We start from the raw sequence: 21,956 nt of genomic DNA on the forward strand, positions 1-21,956 counted from the left end.
TACGTAGCTGAAATGTCTCACTTGTTCCACAGGTTCTCCATTCACAACACAGTTGATATTTTCAACGATTCTGCCTATTTTCATTGTCTTTGTCTTTTTATTGCTGACCTTCATACCATATTTATTACAACAACTATTCAATTTAGTCTGAGAATCTTGCAGACTTGTAGCAGATTTATTTAGAAATATAACATCATCTGCATAAAGCAAAGAGCTGACATTAACATCTCCAATTTTGATATCATGTTTAATACCACTTTCCTTCATAATGTGATCCATATAGATAATGAATAACAGAGGGGATAATGTACATCCTTGTCTCACACCAGATTTAACATTAAACCATCTTCCTGTACTTCCTTCAATTCTAACTGCTGACTTACAACCCAAATAAAGACTAAGTATTGCTTGATATAATGCCCCATTGACAGCATATAACTGTAGCATATTGAATAGCTTCTCTCTTGGCACCTTGTCATATGCCTTTTCCAAATCTACAAAACTTAAATACAGATCTCCGTTATATTCCCATGCTTTCTCGACTATTTGTCGTAAAGTGAAGATCTGATCCTGACAGCCTCTATTTGGCCTGAATCCAGCTTGTTCTTCACCAAGCTTTTCTTCCACAATTCTTCTCAACCGTTTCTCAAGTATACTTGCATAGATCTTGCCAGGAACACTCAGTAGGGAAATACCTCTGTAATTCTCAGATTCAGTTTTATTTCCCTTTGTATATATGGGTACTATGAGAGCTCTATTCCAATCATCGGGAATTCGTCCCTCTGTCCAGGCTTTATGAACTATGCAATGCAGCCGCTGTAAGACTCTTATACCACACCTCAGCATTTCTGGTCAAATATCATCTACTCCTGCTGCCTTTCAAGCCTTTGATGGCTTTTTCTACTTCAAGTATGGATATGTATTCCTGACTGCATGTTTGGTCAGTGTTTTTTACCACTGTGCTGTCATCACTGCTTGTTTCATTTAGCAGTTTTTCAAAGTAATTACTCCATACTTCAAGGATATCTTTTTCTCCCTTTTTCATGTTACTTATTTTTTTTATCATCTCTAACTCCTTTTACAGCACTTTTTCCTCCATTCCTAAGCTTCTTCAACAACCTCCAGAATATTTTGCCACCTTCTTGATATTTATTTTCTATATTCTTGCCAAAGTCCTCCCATGACTTTTGTTTAGCTAGTTTTACACGGTGTTTAGCATTCTTGTATTTGTCTCTGTATTCTCCAAGAGCACAAGCTGGCTTATTTGACAGGAACTTTTGATATGCTTTCTTCTTTTCCTTTACTGCCTCTTTAACTTCCTGTGTCCACCAGGGAGTTCTGATTTTTTTATCCTTGCAGACAACCTCACCACATGCCTCTCTGGCAGACTCAATCAATGTTTTCTTCAGAGTTTGCCACTGAATCTTCAAGGTTTGATTCCTCTTCTCAAACTCTTTCATTTTTTCTTCAATAATCTTTGTGTATTTTAGTCTACAGTTCACATCTGAGAGCTGCTCAACTTTTATTCGGTTTAAAACTTTCTTAGATGTTATTCTTTTCAATATGAAATTCAATTTTATCCTGCTCAAGACTAAATAGTGATCGCTTCCAATTTCAAATCCTCTGTACACTCTGGTGCCTGCACCAGGGAGAAAACATCACTATCAACAATAACATAGTCAATGAGACTTTTCTTATTCCTAGCCTCTTTTCTCCATGTGAATTTGTGCACATTTTTATGTTGGAACATGGTGTTAGTAATAACTAGTCCATGTCCTGAGCAGAAATCCAACAGATATTTGCCATTATTAGCTTTGCTCTTTTCTCCAAATTTTCCCAAAATATTTTTGTATGTCTCACAATCATTTCCTACTCTGCTATTTAGATCCTCAACAAGGACCAACTTTTCCTTTTTTTATTGTGTCAGTTGCTTTTTCTAAAGCCTCAAAAAATTCCTCAGAAGGTTCTGTGGGACCATATGCACAAATAAGTCTCATTGTCCAGTTCCCCATTCTCATATTTGCCCACATTACTCTACTTGAGACTGGCTGCCATTCAAGAAGATTAGCCTCGTATTTTGTGTTGAATACCATGGCTACTCCTTCTTTTCCTTGATTGTCATTGAAATTAGAAAGATTTTTCTAATTTCATTAATTTACCTTAGATAATTTGTTGAATATGTGGAAAGTTCGTTTTACTTTTATCTTAGGCTCAAGAAATTTAGATTGCTTTTGTTTTTCTCAAATGCATATAAAAAATCTGATTTTTATTATTTTACCTGATCTCTTTCTTCAACTATTTTTTGTTTTGTAATGGATAATTCAACTTGTTCTTTGTGCCATTCCTTAGTACTTGAAAACATCACCTCTGATAATTCTGAAGTCACTTTCCTGTAAAAATAAAGGATAAATGTATATCATATATATATATATATATATATATATATATATATATATATATATATATATATTTTTTTTTTTTTTTAATTATTAATTTTTAAAATGTCTACAAGCCGAGTCAATACTAGTCACAATATTATATGTATATATATTTTAAAAACATAGATTTAATGACTAAAAACCGAGATAACTTATAAAGATTTTAATAAGAATAATATGACTAGTTTCAGCTTATAACAGCCTTCCTCAGGTATTCTTAAAGGAAAAGATTAGTAATAAACATTGAAGTATCTAAACTAACTGGAAATTACAGGTAAAAATTGCCACACATAATTGATACATAAAAAAACGTATTTTTTCAAGTTGTTCTAACAGGTGTGCCATTGTTTATTGTAAGTGTGCATGCAGGCTCACGTGAACGCCAATATTGAATAACTGCAGCATGGCTATCTGGGATGTTATAACTCAAATTGTTATCCTTTCTTTTAGGGTTACACAGTGATCAGCATTCATTTTAAAAATTTTTATGGAATTCACAACCGTGTTAAAAAACTTTTTTATTATCCCCACGTTTCGATCTTCACATCAAGATCATCATCTGGAGCGTACATAAGTATACAGAACAAGCTGAGTTACATTATTAACTGTAAGCTAAAGAAACAATGACTTGATCACATGTTATTCTACTGGCGTGACCTCTGGTGAAAAAAAAAAAAAAAATAAAATAAAATAAAATAACTTTTTTACATCAAGCTAAATTCTATTTTTACAATGACAAGAATAAACATTCTTTTAGATGGTTTTCTTTCAGAAACAATTGGTGTCCTATTTTTAGTACGATTCTTATTTTTGATTTACAATGCTGGATTTTCTACAGTCCTGTTTATAGTTGTTCTTGGTGAAGAAGGTCGAATATATGCCTTCCATATGTTTGGGATCCATTTTGTTTAAAGATAAGAGTGAGGTGATTTATTTCTTTTTTTATTTATTATCTTTAAACAAAATGGATACTTTAAAAAAAACGATTAAGAAATTTCTTCTGGATCCTCCTAGACGGAGGATCCAGACAACAGAAACTATTAATTTTAAAGGTAGCATCTCCATTCCATACATTAGCACAGTCTCTAAAAAATTAGCTAAAGTCCTTAAAAAATATAATATCAGGACGTTCTTCACCACACTTCCTAAAATCCGTTCTCTAATCAGCCATCCAAAACCTACTCATCACAACCTAAAATATCCAGGTGTATATAAATTATGGTGCGATTGCAATATCCCTTATTTTGGACAAACTAACAAATCTATTGAACAACGTATAGAAGAGCATAAGAGAGACATCTCTTACAAAAGATCTCATGCAACTGCATTATCCAGTCATGTTCTTTTTTCAAATAAGCCTAATGATGATCAACAAAGTCACTCTGTTTGCTGGGATAGATCAGAAAATATCTTTCGCTGTGATGATGAGTTTGAGAGAAAAATTGTAGAATCAAGGGAAATCCTGCTGAACCCTGTCCATTTAAACAACAATTTGAGTTATAACATCCCAGATAGCCATACTGCAGTTATTCAATATTGGCGTTCACGTGAGCCTGCACGCACACTTGCAATAAACAATGGCACGCCTGTTAGAACAACTTGAAATAATACGTTTTTTATGTATCAATTATGTGTGGCAATTTTTACCTGTAATTTCCAGTTTGTTTAGATACTTCAATGTTTATTACTATTCTTTTCCTTTAAGAATACCTGAGAGAGGCTGTTATAAGCCGAAACTAGTCGTATTATTCTTATTAAAATCTTTATAAGTTATCTCGGTTTTTAGTCGTTAAATCTATGTTTTTAAAATGTATCACAACAACCGAGTAAAAGCCGATTATCACATATATATATATATATGAAAGAATGATCATTAACTCGGTTAACATACATATTTTTATGAAGACTCGGTTCTAGTCATTCAATTCTTCATAAATATATATGTGTGTGTATATATATATCACTGATCATTATAATACTATTATAAATCATGTAATAATTGAGTGCATAGCCGACTCTTGCTATATCAAATATCATTATAGCAAAAACTCGCTATATCAAAATGCTAACCTTATAGACAAAATGCCATTCGACTATGAAACTTAAAAACGTGAAAAAGAAGAGAATCACGTTTCCTCCTCTGTTCAAGTTTTGATGTAAAATTATTATTGACAAATATTGTCAGCCTTGTCTTTCATATGCTCTGTTCAAAAACCTCACTGGAGATCTGAATATTTTTCCATCCAACCCCAAAAATTTACCGTTATATTCACATTTCTGAGTTCTTTGTTATATCAATTCCTTCATATATTTTTGTACTTCATAATGCCATACAAAATATTTTGAATGGACCAGATAGCCTTGAATTGCTCCAACTCCTAAATAGCTTTCATGGATAACCTTGTGTGCATTTATCTTGTTCATCTTTGCTACAACTGGATGGGAAAATATGATTATTTGTGAAGGGGAAATACAGTAAAAAACAGTACAAGTATTGGCAGTGAAAATGAAACAAACATGCATTTTCAACAAAATTTTGGACAATATAACAACCATTTCATTTTCACGTCATTCAATGATCAATGCAACACCATGAATAATGGATCTGTCTACATTTCAAGTAACACTGCAGTGTATGCTAGAGGATGGATAATGAGCATCAGCAATCTGAAAAGAAGCTCCTAGCATCCTCATAATCATAAACTTTTAAACTGCAATTATAACATGTATATCTGCTTTCCAGCTGGCACCTGCATCATTATTCAACCTGGGATACATGAAGTTTCAAGTTTGAACCCAGTTCAAATTTGAAACAGTTTCAGCTACAGAAACAAAACTGTTATGTTCTCAATACTTACATTATACCATTAGCAGCTCTAGTGTATAATTTATGAGCTACTACTTGTAAGTTGAATTTTATGTATTTCTTATTCATTTATTTGAAATCATTATAATTTTTTTTCCTCTTATAATATATATGGCCACTATTATTCCTCTACTCTCCTCCAAAATCATTGAAATAAGAGCCACTGCTAACCAACATTCTTTTACAGTCCATCTTGAAACTCACCGAACAAACTTCGCTGCCTCCTACCTTCATCCCATCTACTTCTGTCCTTTGGAGCAGTCTCCCTCAAAGATTACAACCCTCAGCTATTCAAGCAAAACGTGAACAGATTCCTCCTTTCTTTTATTCTTCTTGCCCACACACGGCATTAATGTGCTATAAGGTCTTGTGGTCTTTCATGTGTGGATCAGACATAGAATATATATATTTTTTTAATTTATTTTTTACATAGTCTGGAAACCCTGCTCCAGAGACTAATAGAACTTTTTCAAGCCACTTCAGGCTTCCGATAAGCAGTGGTCTCACACCGGGCAATCGAGCAAGGAGTAAACCAACACTCAAATAAGTTAGCATGTCAAATTACTTCTGGTACAGTACCACGTAATTGTATCTTCAAGTTATCCAACCCTTCAATTATCTGACCAGCAAACTGCTTTCCTGCTGTGGTTGGATAATTGAAAGATTGCTGTAAAAGCAAAACATACTTCAAGATTCAAGCTTTTCAAATCTAGCACAAGAAGACTAAATTAAATTCAGTTTATATACAAGATACATTAGTAGTTAAGACACATGACAGTCTTTGAAGTCTAATGTTAGCCCTAAGTTCTCCACTATCCTTACCATTTGAGTGAGACCCATTGGGGGAAACAGAAAAAGCCCAAAATGATTTGAAACTGCTCTTTTCTTGAAGAGAACAAACTGCTTAGAAGTAATAAAAGATGGTGGAAGAGCTCAATTTTTTAAGCTTAAGAAGCACTACAGTGTTTCTTAACTGATTAATTTAGATCTTGTATGCAAACTCCAGTTTACTTTTGGGATCTTACATTACCATAAAGCTGTGGCATGGAAGATCTTCACAATGGCAAAATGTATTTAGAGCTGCTTCATTAACTGCAGATACTACAGTTCATGCAAGCTACATGGTTAGTCAAATTTCAGCAAAAAGAATGAAATAAATGAGAAAGAGTAAAAGGAAGCTTACTAGTGGTAGCAAATGTCACTTTCCTCAATAAAAAAGATATAATTTCAAAAATGAAGCTTGTTGCAATTTACAATCGCAAGAAGGATTGAGGATCTTTCACAAAGTATTAAGGAAATTTTAAAGGGATATATTTCTAAGTTAGAATAGATTTCTTTGGCTTTGGATGAAAGCTGTGATATTAGTGATACAGCACAACTTGCTGTCTTTTTTGAGAGGAACAGATTCTAGTTTTAATATCACTGAAGAATTTGCATCTTCAGCTTCAATGAAAGGAACTACTACCAGAAAAGATATATATACAGGAAACTAAAAACTGTTCTTAATCAATTAAATATCCCAAATATTAAAGATCATCAGTATAACAACAGATGGAGCTCAAGCCATGTCTAGTAGCAATGTTGGTCTGTCGAGATTATTATCTAGAGACATAAAAAGATTAACAGAATGCAAAATAATTATTTCTCACTGAATTTTGCACCAAGAAAATTTGAGTGCAAAAGTTTTGAAAATGTCCAATGTTGTTCCACCAATAATTAAAATTGTAAATTTTATTAGATCTTGGGGAATGAATCATTCCAAATTTAAGCAATTTTTGAGAGATATGGAAAGTGAATATGGCAATATCCTTTTTAACACCAAGGTTCGATAGTTAAGTTGCAGCACAATGCTTAACCATGTGTATGATTTGATGAACAAAATTCAGTTATTCTTGGAGATGAAAGACATTTCCAGAATTTAATGACAAGGAATGGATGTGCTACTTTGCATTTTGCTTTGATATTACTCAACATTTGAGCAAATTAAATGTAAATCTTCAAGGACAGAACAAACTTATTAATGAAATGTTCGATAAAATAAAAGCTGTGGCATTGAAAATAAACTAAAAATTTGGAATTGGCACCTGGAATCTAATAATATGGCCCATTTTCCAATTTTGAGAAAAGAAAATCCACCTGAAATGAAAAAATATACAGCAGAAATACAGAGACTACAAGAAGAATTCTGTTCGCAGTTCAAAAACTTACGCAAAAATGAAACTAATTGTGATATTTTCTCATCACCCTTTAATATAGACGTTGAAGGCACTCCCGAAGAATTTCAAGAATTTCATTATTGATTTGCAAAGCAACACTGAACTAAGAAATAAGAGAATTGTAAAAAATGATCATCGAAATTGCCTTGATATTGCAGTCGCAATTTCAAACGTACCTCCCAATTTTGAAAAGCTTGTTGATGAGAAACAGAGCCAAATATCTCATTAATTAAATTTCTTAAATTAAATTAAATTAAATTTCAGCAGCTATTTAATTTCTTTTGATTAAAAAAAAATGTACACATACCTGTGTATATATTGAAAGTATTACTAATAAAAAAAGTAAATCAATTTAAATAAAAAAAAACTTTTCATTTTGAATCTATGTCGAAAATAAATTCCATCCCATGAATTTAAATTTTTTGATTAATATATTCAAGTATTTAATACTGTGTTCGTTGCGGCCCGTATGGACTATTAGGTTTTCAATTGTGGCCCACTTAAGAACAAAGGTTGCTCATCACTGTTTTACATAATCACAAAAAATATACATACAAATAATTTAAAACTATTAAAAAAATTCAAAATTTGCCAGTCTGGCTGGCCGAGTGGTTAGCATATCCACTCTCCAGCCAAAGGGCTGCAGGTTCGAATCCACCCATGGGCATGGATGTTTATGATTGTCTGTGGAAATAGTAGTGGTGGTGGTCGGCAGTAGATAGCATTGGTGTAGTTGCGGTCAGTTGGTAGATTGAGTGGTGGAGACAGAGTTGTAGAGCAGGTGTCCTTCCTCGATGAGTCTTTGGACTCCCTGAAGGTGTCAAATAATAATAAAAACTAAATTACCATAACCTTCCCAACAACCGAAGTTTAAAGGTGGAAACATGCTTAATGACTAAAAAATGCAATAGCCATGCAGTAAGAAAAACCCGACTTTTCAGGAAGAAACCTCACTAGTCTCTGCATAAGGCCAACTAAATCATCTTCAGTTGAAAGTTCCTTCCAATGTTTCTCACATTGCAAATGTTCTCCAGTTTGTCTGTTTTGCAGGAAGAAAACCCCAACTTTCTGAAGAGAAACCTCTACTCTGCATGAAGCCAGTTAAATTACCCTGAGATAAAAGTCCTTGTAGTGGTTCCTACTTCGAGACAGGATTTCAGTTTCCAGGTTTTACCAAATAAAGGGCAAATGCCTTGAGATCATTATGACTGCACTGGAGGTATATGGGGAGAATAAAGATTGATAGAGTACTGATAGCTGCATTTCATGGAATGCATTCTAAAAAGGAAAGATACAGATGTACAACTGATATTTGACCGTAACATACCATGAACTATGCACAAGTAAAAAAAAATTTCTATACCTAAATTAATTTTGTAGCTCAAAATCAAATTTAAAGTGCCAGTTATTGCAATGATTAATTATCAATCATTGCATAACTAAAAATAAATACCACAAATGGCTACTGCAAAATATTATAGCAATAAAAAAGTCAGCTGTTTAATCTAATTTTATCTCTAATCTAAATGCAAAAAACCACAATCCATAATAGCCAAATTAAAATAACACGAAAAGATAAAATGTGTGCAATGAAGTTAAAATTATTTTTACTTTACAAATGATATTCAATTTGCACACTGACCAAGAGTAAATTGCTACAATATACTTCATCATATTATGACTGACTGGAGAAAAACAAAGTTATATTAAGCCATCAAATGGGTATAAGTGCTGAACAAATAGAAAGTATAAATATCTAAGGAGTTTTTGTAACTCTGCTGTCAGTTTTGATGATGCCCTTTGGAAAGACTGAGTCTAATCCCATCTAGAATGTGAAGAACATTCTTTTTTTTTTTTTTTCATTTGAGGATGACTTAGCCAGTCTTACATATATAGGCGGAAGGGTTTGCCCTCAAGGAAACTGTTTTTTCATCAAACAAAACAGGTAAATAGGCCAGAAGAACACAAGCAACTGATGGCTGAACAACACTATGCAGACAGGATTAACTACCTTATCAAAGCATTAATTAAGATTCAAGGTAGCCAAGTTACTTGGCCATGACAAATGTGGTGAAAATTGGGATATAAGAAACATTATGAGAAAAGTAAACTATTTTTTGGAATAGTCATGTCAGAAAGAAAGTAAAAGCCTTAAAAGTACTGTAAAAACTGCATCTATGCTCAATTTTAGGGTTTCATATGAAAATAACTATTAATATCACTATTAATATTCATAATCAACTGTATCTTCTATTTTTAATACAGAAACACAACTTCAGTAGATAAATAACAAAGAATGCAATAATTTCCAACTGTTAGTAAGGGAAAAAAGAATAAATAAATTTTAAAAAAAAGGATAAGCTAATAATATTGAGGAACATCTCTTAAATTTCATTTCAGGCCTGGATTATGCATTATTAAACACAATGCTCCAACTTAAAAATGGGCAGAAGTTCACATAGGGAAGAGGTAAGAAAAGACAGTGATAATGTTAAACAAAATAAATAAGACAGAAGAAAACTCATGTAAAAAAAAACTCAATGTAAAATTTTTGCCAAAGTGTCATAGACATATTCAGTACAAAATTATAGAGATTGTCTGTTATTGTTTATTTGCAATAAACTAGTGTTACTTTCTATGAGAGTAGAGACCAAAAAATAAATAATGATCAAAAATGCAAAAATGGCTTTTTCATAAACTAATGGTCTTCCAAAGAGGATCATATAATGCTGCTTTTCTAAATATACATCCTAATATTTCAAGTGAATTTTCTTCAATATTTATCATGGATAATAATTCCAACTTCAAGCCAAGTTTTATACAGAATTATATATTTTTTTTAGAAAATTTTTATTTCAGTTTGTAAACTTTTGTTAAATATTATTTATATTTCTGTTCACTTCCCCTCCCACCCCAGCTTCTCTATTAGAAACATTCTGCTTTTTTTCTCAACAGCCAATTTTCTAAACTGCCCCCCCCCCCCGATGACAATATAGGACTTAAGAAACACTTTTTATAATATGAGAGCAGATAATATAATAATGATTTTTTTTTTTTTTTTTGAGCACAACAGGACAATATAAAAATTACTCTATTGTTTTGAAAATGAAGTATCACTTGGTATCAACCAAGTGATAACTATTGGCTATATATGGAAATATGACTTCTGCATTACTTCAACATTGGTATCACTTTTGGATCTGGCTCCCACTAACGAGACCTCAATAAAGGTCAAAACTGGTCTGGGTAGTGGCCCTTCCCATAATACATAGCATTATACATGTCTGCAAATATATGTGCATTGCATTATGGGATATTGAGGCAATTGATGTGAAGTCATTAGTCTCTATATACAAGTAGCCTAGTTGTGAAGTGACTTCACACAGAAGTGCAAGCAAACACAAACTGTTTGCTTACACTTGAATAAAGGACGAAACCAAGAATATAATTTCTTGGCATCTTTAATTTGTAACTTACAAAGAACTAATATCATACAAAGGTGCCCACTATAGGCCAATTAAAAGCAAAATTAATTTGGAGAAGTCAGGCTATCTGGACTCGGAAAATTTTTGCTCATAGAGTGGTGCATGATTTGAATGGATTGCCAGTGGATGCTGTGGGCAAGAACAGTGTGAATGAATTCAAGAACAAGTATAAGAGCTGGGGCGGGTATGTGACCTCCCTCAATGTGTCTCTGAATCCCTGGAGGTGTCTCTAAATAATTTTCCTTAATATCAATCTGATAATTCAAAGAATTCCTCAACTTCTTTAGTGCCAATACCTTCAGTGAAACTATAAGTACAAATAAATCGTATTTTCTAACTTCCATTATTGAAATTTTTGTCCACACTCTACATGAAATCATTTCCCATTCAAGAATTTATATTTATAAAAAAATAAGATTAGCATATTAAAAAATAATTATTATTATTATGACGGCTATTTTAACCTGTTTTAATATTTTTAATAATATATTTTTTTTCTTATTTTTCTTAAGGGGGAGTTACATGTAATTCACAAGGGGATATTTTTACCTTAGAGCAAGGTGCTGATCTTTGATAACTGCAATCTGATTTGAAAAACAATCATTCTGCCTTTGAATTGACTTTATTTTTTCATTCCACTCTTTATCTTTGTTAATTAATTTTTCCTCAAATAAAAGTTCTTGCAATTTCAATGCTTTGCTGAATTCCTCTTGAGTAAATGTCTGGAATTCCTGGAAAAATAATATAAAACTCAAAAAAATAAAATAAAAATAAATAGATAATTCCTATAATTCCCATTTTAGTATATTTAGGAAAGAGTGATAAAAATATATATAATAATTATTATTTTCTAAATTTTTCCAGTCAAATTGGTATCATCAAGGACCACCTAAGCATTCTCATCTCTGCTACCTCTATCCTGCTGATATTATTTTTCCTCATGGCCAGAGTTTCCATAGCATACATCATAGCTGATCTCACTACTGTCCTATAGATTTTGCCTTTTAGATTGATCGGTACAGTCTTATCACATGGCACTCCAGCCCCTCCATCCTGCTTCCCACTTCCTTCTCAGCCTCACCATCATCTTTCATTGTTGAACCTAAGTATCTAAAGTCACTGACCTTCCTGATGACATTTCCTTCCAGATCTGACTCCTGGCTGCCATCCACTTTGCAACACATATACTCTGTCTTACTTCTCTGCTCAGTCTCATACCTCTCTCTCTCTCTCTTCCAGTACTTTCCTCCAACTTTCCAGTTTAGCTGCCACTTCTTCTCTTGATTCTGCACACAGCACGATGTCATCTGCAAACAACGTAGTCCAAGGCACGTCTTCTCTCACCTCCTCCATCACAATATTAAACAGGAATGGACTTAATGCTGACCCTTGATGAAAGCCAACTGTCACTGGAAAACTTTCTGTCTCTCCCTAGCAGGTTCGAACTTTTGTCTTCACATTTCTGTACATCTCCTACACCAACCTGACATATTTCTCCAGTACCTTCTTCTCCCTCAGACACCTCCAGACTTCTTGCCTTGGCACTCTATCATACGCTTTCTCCAGATCAATGTTTCGAAAGAAGCAATGGGAGCTACATTTGGTATTTATTGATCTGGAGAAAGAAAAACAAAATGTAGCTCCCGTTGCTTCTCTCGAAACTTTTCCATCATCTGTCGTAACCCAAAGATAGCAGCTGTCGTCGATCGACCAGGCATGAAGTGGAGGTGGAGATTTGCAATCTCCACCTCCTTCCTTAGTCTTCTATCAAGAACCCTCTCTAGGATTTTCATTGTGTGGGACATCAACTTTATTCCTCTGTAATTCTTATAGTCTTGGGCATCCCCTTTACTCTTGTAGATGGGAACAAGAGTACTTTCCCTCCATTCCTCAGGGATATTTTCCTGTTGACAGGATAATTTCCCCAAAATGGGAAAGCTTAATAATCATTTTTGTTCAGGTTAGGATGATGAATGTGGGCTTTACTCTTTATACAATCTTTCAAATAAAAATAGGCTTCCATGTAAAACCTTTAGTCTTATTCTAATGAATCCTGTGTCTAATAGACATTGTGCAAGTGGTACAACCTGATTTATACACATTCTGCCTGGCATGAATATGTATATAATCATACAAAGGACTATTGATGATCTCAGTTGATCTCCACTACTGACTGAAAGGCAGAAGGACGGATCCTAGAAAGGATCAATAGGAGAAAAAGAACTTTTTTGAGCTACTTCAAATCTCCAACAAGCAGGCCAGTGGTCTTATACCAAGTGATGAAATTTATATCCCATCTAAAGGCATAAAAAAAATATATGTCTATAGCATGATTACCCACATTATTGGTTAGAGAATGAGCACACTAATCAATTGCCAAACTAAGCAAGCTTCATGGATTACTTAAACACTGACCAGCTATATGGCAAAGTTACAAACATGATACAAGGGGGGGCTGAAAAGTTCTCAGCCTAACAATGAAAAAACAAATTTATAATTTCAAAATTATTTTTATTTCTCAACATAATCTCCCTTAAGACTAATACATTTATTCCAACAATGCTCCAGCACCATTATCCCATCTCTGTAGTTGATCCTCAGTAAGATCTGCAAAATACCCCTATACAGCTGCAATCACCTCTTGATTCGAAGAAAAATGCTGACCAGAGAGGAAGAGTTTTAGTTTTAGGAAGAGATAGAAGTCAGAGGGAGCCAAATCTGGGGAACAGGGTGGATGTTCCAACAATTCATAGTGCAGATCCCTTAATTTTCCCATTGCCAAAACACCTTTGTGGGCAGCTGCATTGTCCTGATAAAAGATGATTTTTTTTCTCCTGCAAAACCGGGTCTTTTCTCACAAATTTTTTCGTCTGGTCTGGTTAAAACATCGGAATAATATTCCCCAGTTATTGTTTTACCCTTTTCAAGATAATTAATATACAAAATGCCTTTAGCATCCCAAAACACCGATGTCATGACTTTTCCTGCTGATGGAACGGACTTTGTCTTCTTTGGCACCAAACAACTGGCTTCTGTCCACTGTTTTGACTGCTGTTTGGATTCTTGTGTGTAATGGGGAATCCAAGTCTCATCCATAGTAATAAATTGACGCAAAATCAGTTTTATCCTTGTTAAAATGCTTCATGCAAGTGTGTTTTTGATCTGCTGTGAGCAAGTGCGACACCAATCTTGTGCAAAACTTTTTCATTTGCAATTCTTCATGCAAAATATATCCTACACATTCTTTTGAAATGCCTATAGTCTCAGCAATTTCATGCACTTTGACTTGACGGTCATCGAATACCATATCGTGCACTTGATCAATGATTTCTGGTGTTCTTACACTTTTTGGACGTATTTCACGTAAATTATCTTCAAGATTGGTACAGCCACATTTAAACTCAGCAGTCTATTTCTTAATTTTTGAAAATGAAGAAGAGTGCCCATAAACTTTTATGAACTTTGAATGAATTTCTTTTGGTGTTAAATCTTCTTTTACAAAGAATTTTATAACTGCACGATACTCAATTTTATCCATTTTAAGGGATACAGACAACACTTTTGCTTCAGACAGCTGTATAAAAAAAACTACTTGATAGAATGACTTGCAATTTCACATGGATGTTTGACAGATGTACCAACTTAGGAAAAAAAAAAATCTTGCCAATAGTGTTGCCATCTATGGTCAAGGCCGAGAACTTTTCAGACCACTCTCATATTTGTTTTAGCAGATGACAAACTTTTTAAGACATCTGTAGTTAAGTTATAAAATTTATGTAACATTATTCTTAACCAATAAAAAATAACTCATTTGTTGTGAGCTATAAACAGATATTTCTAATCCTGTAGGTATACAGGATTAGAATTTAAAATTCTAAATAAAAGTATTATTTTAAATAGTATTTGAAGTTGTGAATACATTATCCTTACGACCTGGGAAAAAGGGACATTATATGCAAATTCTGCAATGAAAATATAAGGTCACTACAACAAATTACTGGCAGAGAGAGAAGGAATGCATAAAAATTTGAGGGAGGTTGACACTGCTATGCTCAGTTTCCACTGAAGTGCCTCAAAAATCTTAAATATTGGCATATCACTATTATTACTGAATCAGGAATTTTGTTTATTAGAGTAGCATCATCAGACGTAGGTTATCAATAATATGCAACAAGTCTGTTTTCTGCAGAATAAAAATATATAATACACAATGAAACAACATTTTTTAAAAGGATAAAATTTACACTTCCTCTAAAATTAATCAACACTTATAAATATATAAAAATATACTTAGTATACACAAACTCAACGAAATAGTTTTATCTTCTTAGAGGAAATTCCTATCTCTAAAAGAAAATTCCACTAGTAGCTACATATGTTAAATGGCACATAAAAGTACAAGGTATGCAATCAATTTGTGAAAGGACAAGTATTTTTTTGAATATCTGGCCTCATAGTCATAGCAATATGCAGAGAAGTTGTTATTACTAGGCATATTCCTGACATTAGTCATGAACATTTATAATAAAAATTAATGAAACTAAAATTCAGATAACAATAATATACAAAATTAATGTGTTAGGCACATTAGAGCACTACTATATACCTTTAAAGGAGAAAGACTGAGGTCAAGCAGAGTACCACATTTTAAATTCTCATGGTCTGTTCCAGATTTATCTTTAACATATTCCACTGCTCCTTCAGTTTCACTAACCTCTATTAGATCTTTTGAAATGTCATATATATTCCTAAAAATGAAAAAATAAAATACAAGTTCAAATGACAAATGATCAAAGATTGTTATATGAATAACCTAAGCTTTATTTATATGCGAGGTACCTAAAATATTAGTACCTGAATATAAACCCAAATATATTTGCATAATTTGCAGAGTAACAGTCAACATAATGTGTCTGTCTTTCCAAAAGCTAAAAATTTGGTGCCAAAATAAAAAGGACTACCAAATTACAATTCCACCATACTCAAGCCTCTACCTAACAATGAAATGTTAGCTTTGGTAGTAGCATTCCTTGTCAATATCATCTTGATATCATTTTTCAATATCCTCCAACATTTGAATTAACAACTGGAAAAACTGCCTCCCACCATACCAAATATATGTCTTCGGGATTTTATGATAGATTTCAAAATTATGTTGACAAGTGTGGATACCAAAATATCTTTTAATCTTGATAGTACCTCAAATTGAACTTGTACTTAACTTACTTCTGCCTTACCTAACCACGCATCTACAGCTTAAAATTTAGACCACTGTAATAAAATGAATACGAATTGTTTTGAATATAATGATTGCAGTGGATCTTTAGCCATATAAAATCAGGACTCTAGATTTGATATTATACCCATATGAGGTCAGGCAAGTATAGCTGACCAAATAATTATCATATGGGCACCTCCAAAGAGTCTGATAACTCATCATGAGATACCCAAACTATTCACACAATTTCTGTTAATGGGTTCTATCATAGAACCCATTAACAGAAAAAGCATTCAAATGACTGGCAACCCATATTCTACTCATTCACGACTCTCCAAGCAAAAATTCTAGTCCCGACACACGTACTAAGCACACCTTTATTCGTTCAGGGGATAACCTCTTGTTGTGGTCCCTCTAGCCAAGTGTCAAAACATTTCCCCTGTATCAATCCTATAAAACCATTTAAGTAATTTATATGTTTCTATCATATTCTCTCGTTTTCTCCTGTCAACCAACTTCTGCAATCCACACACTTTGAATTTATCTTCATAGGGAACATTCCACAGACTACTCACCTCTGAATCTTCACCACTTCCTCATCCTCAAGAAACATAGTCGACCAGACCTGAACACAGTAATCCAGATGTAGATGCATCAAGGCCTTATAAAAGAGGAATAACAACTTCCTTATCTCTACTTGTTAATGTGTTCTTCAATAGTCAAGTAATCTTATGGGCTACCTTAGAAGCATGTCCTCTAAACTAACTCTGTCTACCACCCTTAAATTTCTAGCTTCATCTATTTCCTGGAGTACAGTGCCATCAATGCAATACACAGCTTGTAATCTATTTATCCCAAAATTACATTTCTCCATATTAAAGTGACACCCATTATCTTTTGCCCATACTGACAGCCTATTTATTTGAGAGATGATAGTGGATAAGAACTTGAAATTTCAGGAATATTTTGCTAAAATTGTGATGACAAGGCAGCAGATTATAACAACAATGAAGAGAAGATTGACCTACAGAAGCAAGGATGTTATGATTCCCTTGCACAAGACTTTGATCAGACCACATGTGAATTATTGTGCATAGATTTGGTTGCCTGGTTTCAAAAAAAGGATGAGTCACTGGTGAGGGTTCACATACAATTGACTAAGTTTCTGGTCTCTAGAATGTGGAGAATGAGAGAATGCATATTGTAGAGCCTAGTGGATAGAGGGAAGTGAACAAGACTGAGACATATAAGTTGATAAAGGGTAATTACCAGATTAATGTGGATGAAACCTTTCATGGAGATGGTGATGATGATGATAACAATAATAATAATAATACAAAGTCACATGGCTCAATGGATAATAAATAATTGTATGCATGGTACTATCACTTGAAAAATCCAGCAAAACATGAATGGCTTTCTGATTGGTGTACTTTGATATAGGGAAAAAAAAAAATGCATAAACAATGTATAATGATAGGGATTTGGGAAATGTCAGCAACTGAGAGACAGTTTTCCCATACTCAGTCATCAAAAGAAATTTTTTAGAAGTATGATTTAAGTTACATGGAAAAAAATAATAATAAATAACATTTTACTAAAATATAAATTTAAAAAAAATCCCGAATTCCATTTTGTGAAAAGTCTTTTGAAACAAAACAGAATTGCACCACAACTGAGGAATTGCCACTGATCTTTTCCAGCATATGCTTGATACATTCTAGCAAGAATTCCTTGTTTTCTGATAGCTGAACATATAATTCACTATAACAAACTCGCAGGACCTATAGAATGATAAATCCTCTTTTTTGATCTGCTCAGGCTCAAAATTTCCTTCCTGCATTTTGTAGTATTCGTTTGTTGTTAAATCTGGTGTGAGACAAGGATGTACATTATCCCCCTCTGTTATTCATTATCTATATGGATCACATTATGAAGGAAAGTGGTATTAAACATGATATCAAAATTGGATATGTTAATGTCAGCTCTTTGCTTTATGCGGATGATGTTATTCTTCTAAATAAATCCGCTACATGTCTGCAAGATTCTCTGACTAAATTTAATAACTGTTGTAATAGATATGGTTATGAAGGTCAGCAATAAAAGAAAAAGACAATGAAAATAGGTAGAATCATTGAAAATGTCAACTGTATTGAGAATGGAGAACCTGTGGAACAAGTAAAACATTTCAGCTACTTAGGCACGATTTTTAGTGCAGATGGTAACTTAAATATGGAAATAGACAACAGTATCAACAAAGCTGGTATGGAAGGAAGTCAATTGAATAAATTCATATGGAATAAGAGAGAAATTAGTCAGAACACTAAATTAGCTGTATACAAGACAGTGTTCAAACCAGTTTTAACTTATGGATCTGAGAGCTGATTCAGAAGTAAAACACTTGACCAAAGACTAGAGACCGCACATATGAGAGTCCTGAGAAAGATTATAGGCGTGAACAGATGGCATCAATGGCAATATCATATTAAAAATGAGGATATTAGGAAAAAACTTGTTGTCAGCATCCAGGAATGTGTTAGCAGAGCTAATCTCAGGTGGTATGGTCACTTAAACAGAATGGGCGAAGAAAGATTAGCAAAACAAGTGTTCTTTACCAGGTTGGCAGCAAAACGACCCAGAGGAAGACCAAGATATAGGTGGATTGATACAGTACAAAGTGCCTTAGACAATAGAAATATAAGATCTGATAATGTTGGAGTCTTGACAAGTAACAGGCTGATTTGGAGGGAAATTGTAGATAGGAAGTTAGTAATGGTGTAATTTTTTTTCATGTAGTACTATCATATCCTGTACACCCCTTGAGGGTACATGGTAGGAATTTGATGATGATTTCTTTCCAAATCCTGATAACAACTCTAATCACTTGGATTATTTATTTCTCAGTGTATTTTCTATAGTCCAAGATCTCCAACAGTAAATGCATCTTTCCTGGGGATTTCGATATCTGCAATTCAAATTCTTCAATCTCAACTGAAACTGTAGAGATATTTGATACTAACAATGACCTAACACAACGTCTACTTATCAGAATAACAAATAATTATCACCATCCTTCCAACACTCTTGATCATTTCTTAACCAGTTATCTTTCAAAATATATGTGGATGTCAACTCTCCTATTGAAAACTCAGACCATAACTTTGTATAGATTCCTTTACTTTGTACTTCATCTTTTGTTCAAGGGCCAAATGGGATGACCTTCAGGATATCCATTCCTCCTTTCTACAACATCTGATTACTGTCTCTGCTCCAGCTGAATAGCAGATATAATTATAACTGGAACAAAGGAAATCCTCCTTCAACTCAAAATTCCTGACCAATATCTAAGTTTTGGTTCACTAACAAATGTATCAAGGTAGTCTAAGAAAAATTTTCTGCATATATTTTAATGTAAACCCCTCTTTAGAAAAGTCTGTAAACATTTTGTGAATGAGTGAGGTAAGGTTCACATTATACTTTTTCAATCTTCTTCATGCCTACAATAAGCATGGTGGTAGTAGTTTCATGCTAGCGATGAAATTCATCTACCCTCCTCCCAATTCTAACCAACGGTGTGTTGGTGGGAGCATGGATTTACTATGGTATTCTATCCTCTTGCCAAGCCAGGCTAGCAAATAAGTGGCTCAAAGCCAAACTCCAGGTTAGTATTTAGTTTACACAGCAGTTCACAAAAACATTAACTCCAAAATCAAATTTAGAAAACTTGTGTGCCTTCTGGTCTTTCAGGATCACTCGGTACAATAAGACTGATCTCCTGATATCATTATTTTCCTAGACTCCTACAAAGATAACAGAATTACTTCCCACTACCATAATAACTCACTCCATACCTCCAGAAGGACATTAAAAAAAAATCCTTAACAGCTTGGATGCCTATGTATTCTGGACTTGATCAGCACTCCAATTATCCTCAAAAATTATGCTTAAGAATTAACACACATTCCATATATCATCTTCACAATCTTTCATAGTTATATGAAATCTAACCTTCAGCAAAGAAGTCAGCCAGCTGTCACACAACTGATTGCAAGTTGCAACTGCATCAGTTTTCTGAAAAAACATGGAGATTAAGAGCTAATGTCACCATCTGGAAAAACACTAGCTAATTAGTGATCAGCCATGTAGACTCTTCCATTCTTGGTCCACAGCAATCTTCGCCACGTGCATTTGGACTCAATCCATGGAAAGACTTAGAGAAACTCTTATGGTTACTTTCTCAAGATTCCCAGTGCATTTCAATGGGTCTCACATAGAAGTTTGCAAACCAAATTACTTCCTTATGGTCCACCTTCTACCCTCTTCAACTGAATCACCATTTCCTCTGTAATGTTTGCCTCGTGTCACAGTGGATGGCTTCCTCTACTCACATTTTCCTGTAGAGTACCCCAGGAGTTTATAATTTCATCCATGTTCATCCTCCTATACATTATTGGCATCTTTTCTCACTGATCAGAAATCCTATTCATAGTTTAGCTAATGCCAGTATGCCACATCCCCCCCTTCTTCGTTTGATGAACCATAATGAGTGCACAATCATTCCAACTTCAAGTTCTTTCGTAATCAATACTTCCGATCTTATTATTTTTCATTTAGGTAAAGACAACCTATTTCATCTAAGAAAATGTATATTTCACTTCTCCTCATATTTGATAGTATCCAGATCTTCATACAAGGTCAAATTTATCTTCTTGGGTTGATTGCCGACACACTTCTAGCCTTTCCTGACACAAATTCATCACATACATAGCCTCTTTGGCTTTGTATGTGAAAACTGTGTCCTTTTCTGATCAAGACACTACTTCTCAGCTCACCAACTGCTAATACTATATCCCAAATCTTCCCAACCTTGGAACATTTCCCATACTTGGAGTAATGCACCAAAAACCTGCTTAAACAAATCTCAATAAACATGCTTGATATTATCAAAACATATTTTAAGGAGGTTTCTGGTGCACTGATGACCCTTTTCTCTCTCTCACACTCACACAGAGATGCACTCCAAGCACTAGTTCAATGACACAGATGCACTCCAAGCACTAGTTCAATGAACATTTCCTATGAAAATATGTATAGAAGAGGCATAATCAGAAATATGATGTTTATGAGAAGGTGATTAAGTGGCATATATAGGTCTAAAAACTATACAGTGGTGCCTTGGTTAACAACGGCCTCAGATAATGACGTACTTGGTTAACGACGAGTGGCTGTAAGAAAAAAATCTCTTGGTTAACGACTCTCGATTATGTGAACCTCTATCCAATCTAAAAAAACCGGAATTTTCTGATCGCACTCAGCAACGCGCGGGAAGACATTGTTGAATAGAGAACAGCCATGTAGCATAGATGTGAAGCTCAGATATATTTGACCCATCATAGCCAGCTGTTTACGTTTTCCATTTATTGTTTCTTTTCTTGTAGTACTGTGCTTTATTTAAAAATCTGTGGTTATAAATGCATTTTATAATGAAAATGAGTATTTAAGCATTTATTTTTTATGTGTTGGTTCATATAGACAATAAACCGGCGGGTGTGTGTCACTGTTCGTTTGCCATCAAAAGGCAAAATGAAATTTCATCTGTATAATAATCATTGTATCTATAAGCTGCTAATCAGTGTTGTTATGGTAAGTGCTGTATCTAATGTCGTCACCTTACAAGCAAAATGCACTAAGTCAAAAATTGCAGGTTTCGAATTTAACTATTAACTTTTATTT

At 33.8% G+C, this 21,956-nt stretch overlaps 1 protein-coding gene across 3 annotated transcripts in view; it reads right to left on the reverse strand.

The window, feature by feature from the left end:
- Nucleotides 1–21,956, reverse strand: part of LOC150107563 (uncharacterized) — a 215,624-nt gene that overhangs the window by 63,398 nt on the left and 130,270 nt on the right. For all 3 annotated transcript variants that reach the window (XM_090391956.1, XM_090391955.1, XM_090391957.1), the window contains 3 exons: nt 15,612–15,753; nt 11,555–11,736; nt 2,279–2,390 (listed from right to left, as the gene is read on the reverse strand). In XM_090391956.1, the coding sequence (XP_090248082.1) occupies nt 2,279–2,390; nt 11,555–11,736; nt 15,612–15,753 (436 nt within the window). The remainder of the gene's footprint in view (nt 1–2,278; nt 2,391–11,554; nt 11,737–15,611; nt 15,754–21,956) is intronic.

This window comes from Typopeltis vanoorti, chromosome 4 (assembly GCF_054136105.1).
Source record: "Typopeltis vanoorti isolate ZY-2024b chromosome 4, IOZ_Tvanoo_1.0, whole genome shotgun sequence".
In the NCBI taxonomy this organism is placed as follows: Eukaryota; Metazoa; Arthropoda; class Arachnida; order Uropygi; family Thelyphonidae; genus Typopeltis; species Typopeltis vanoorti.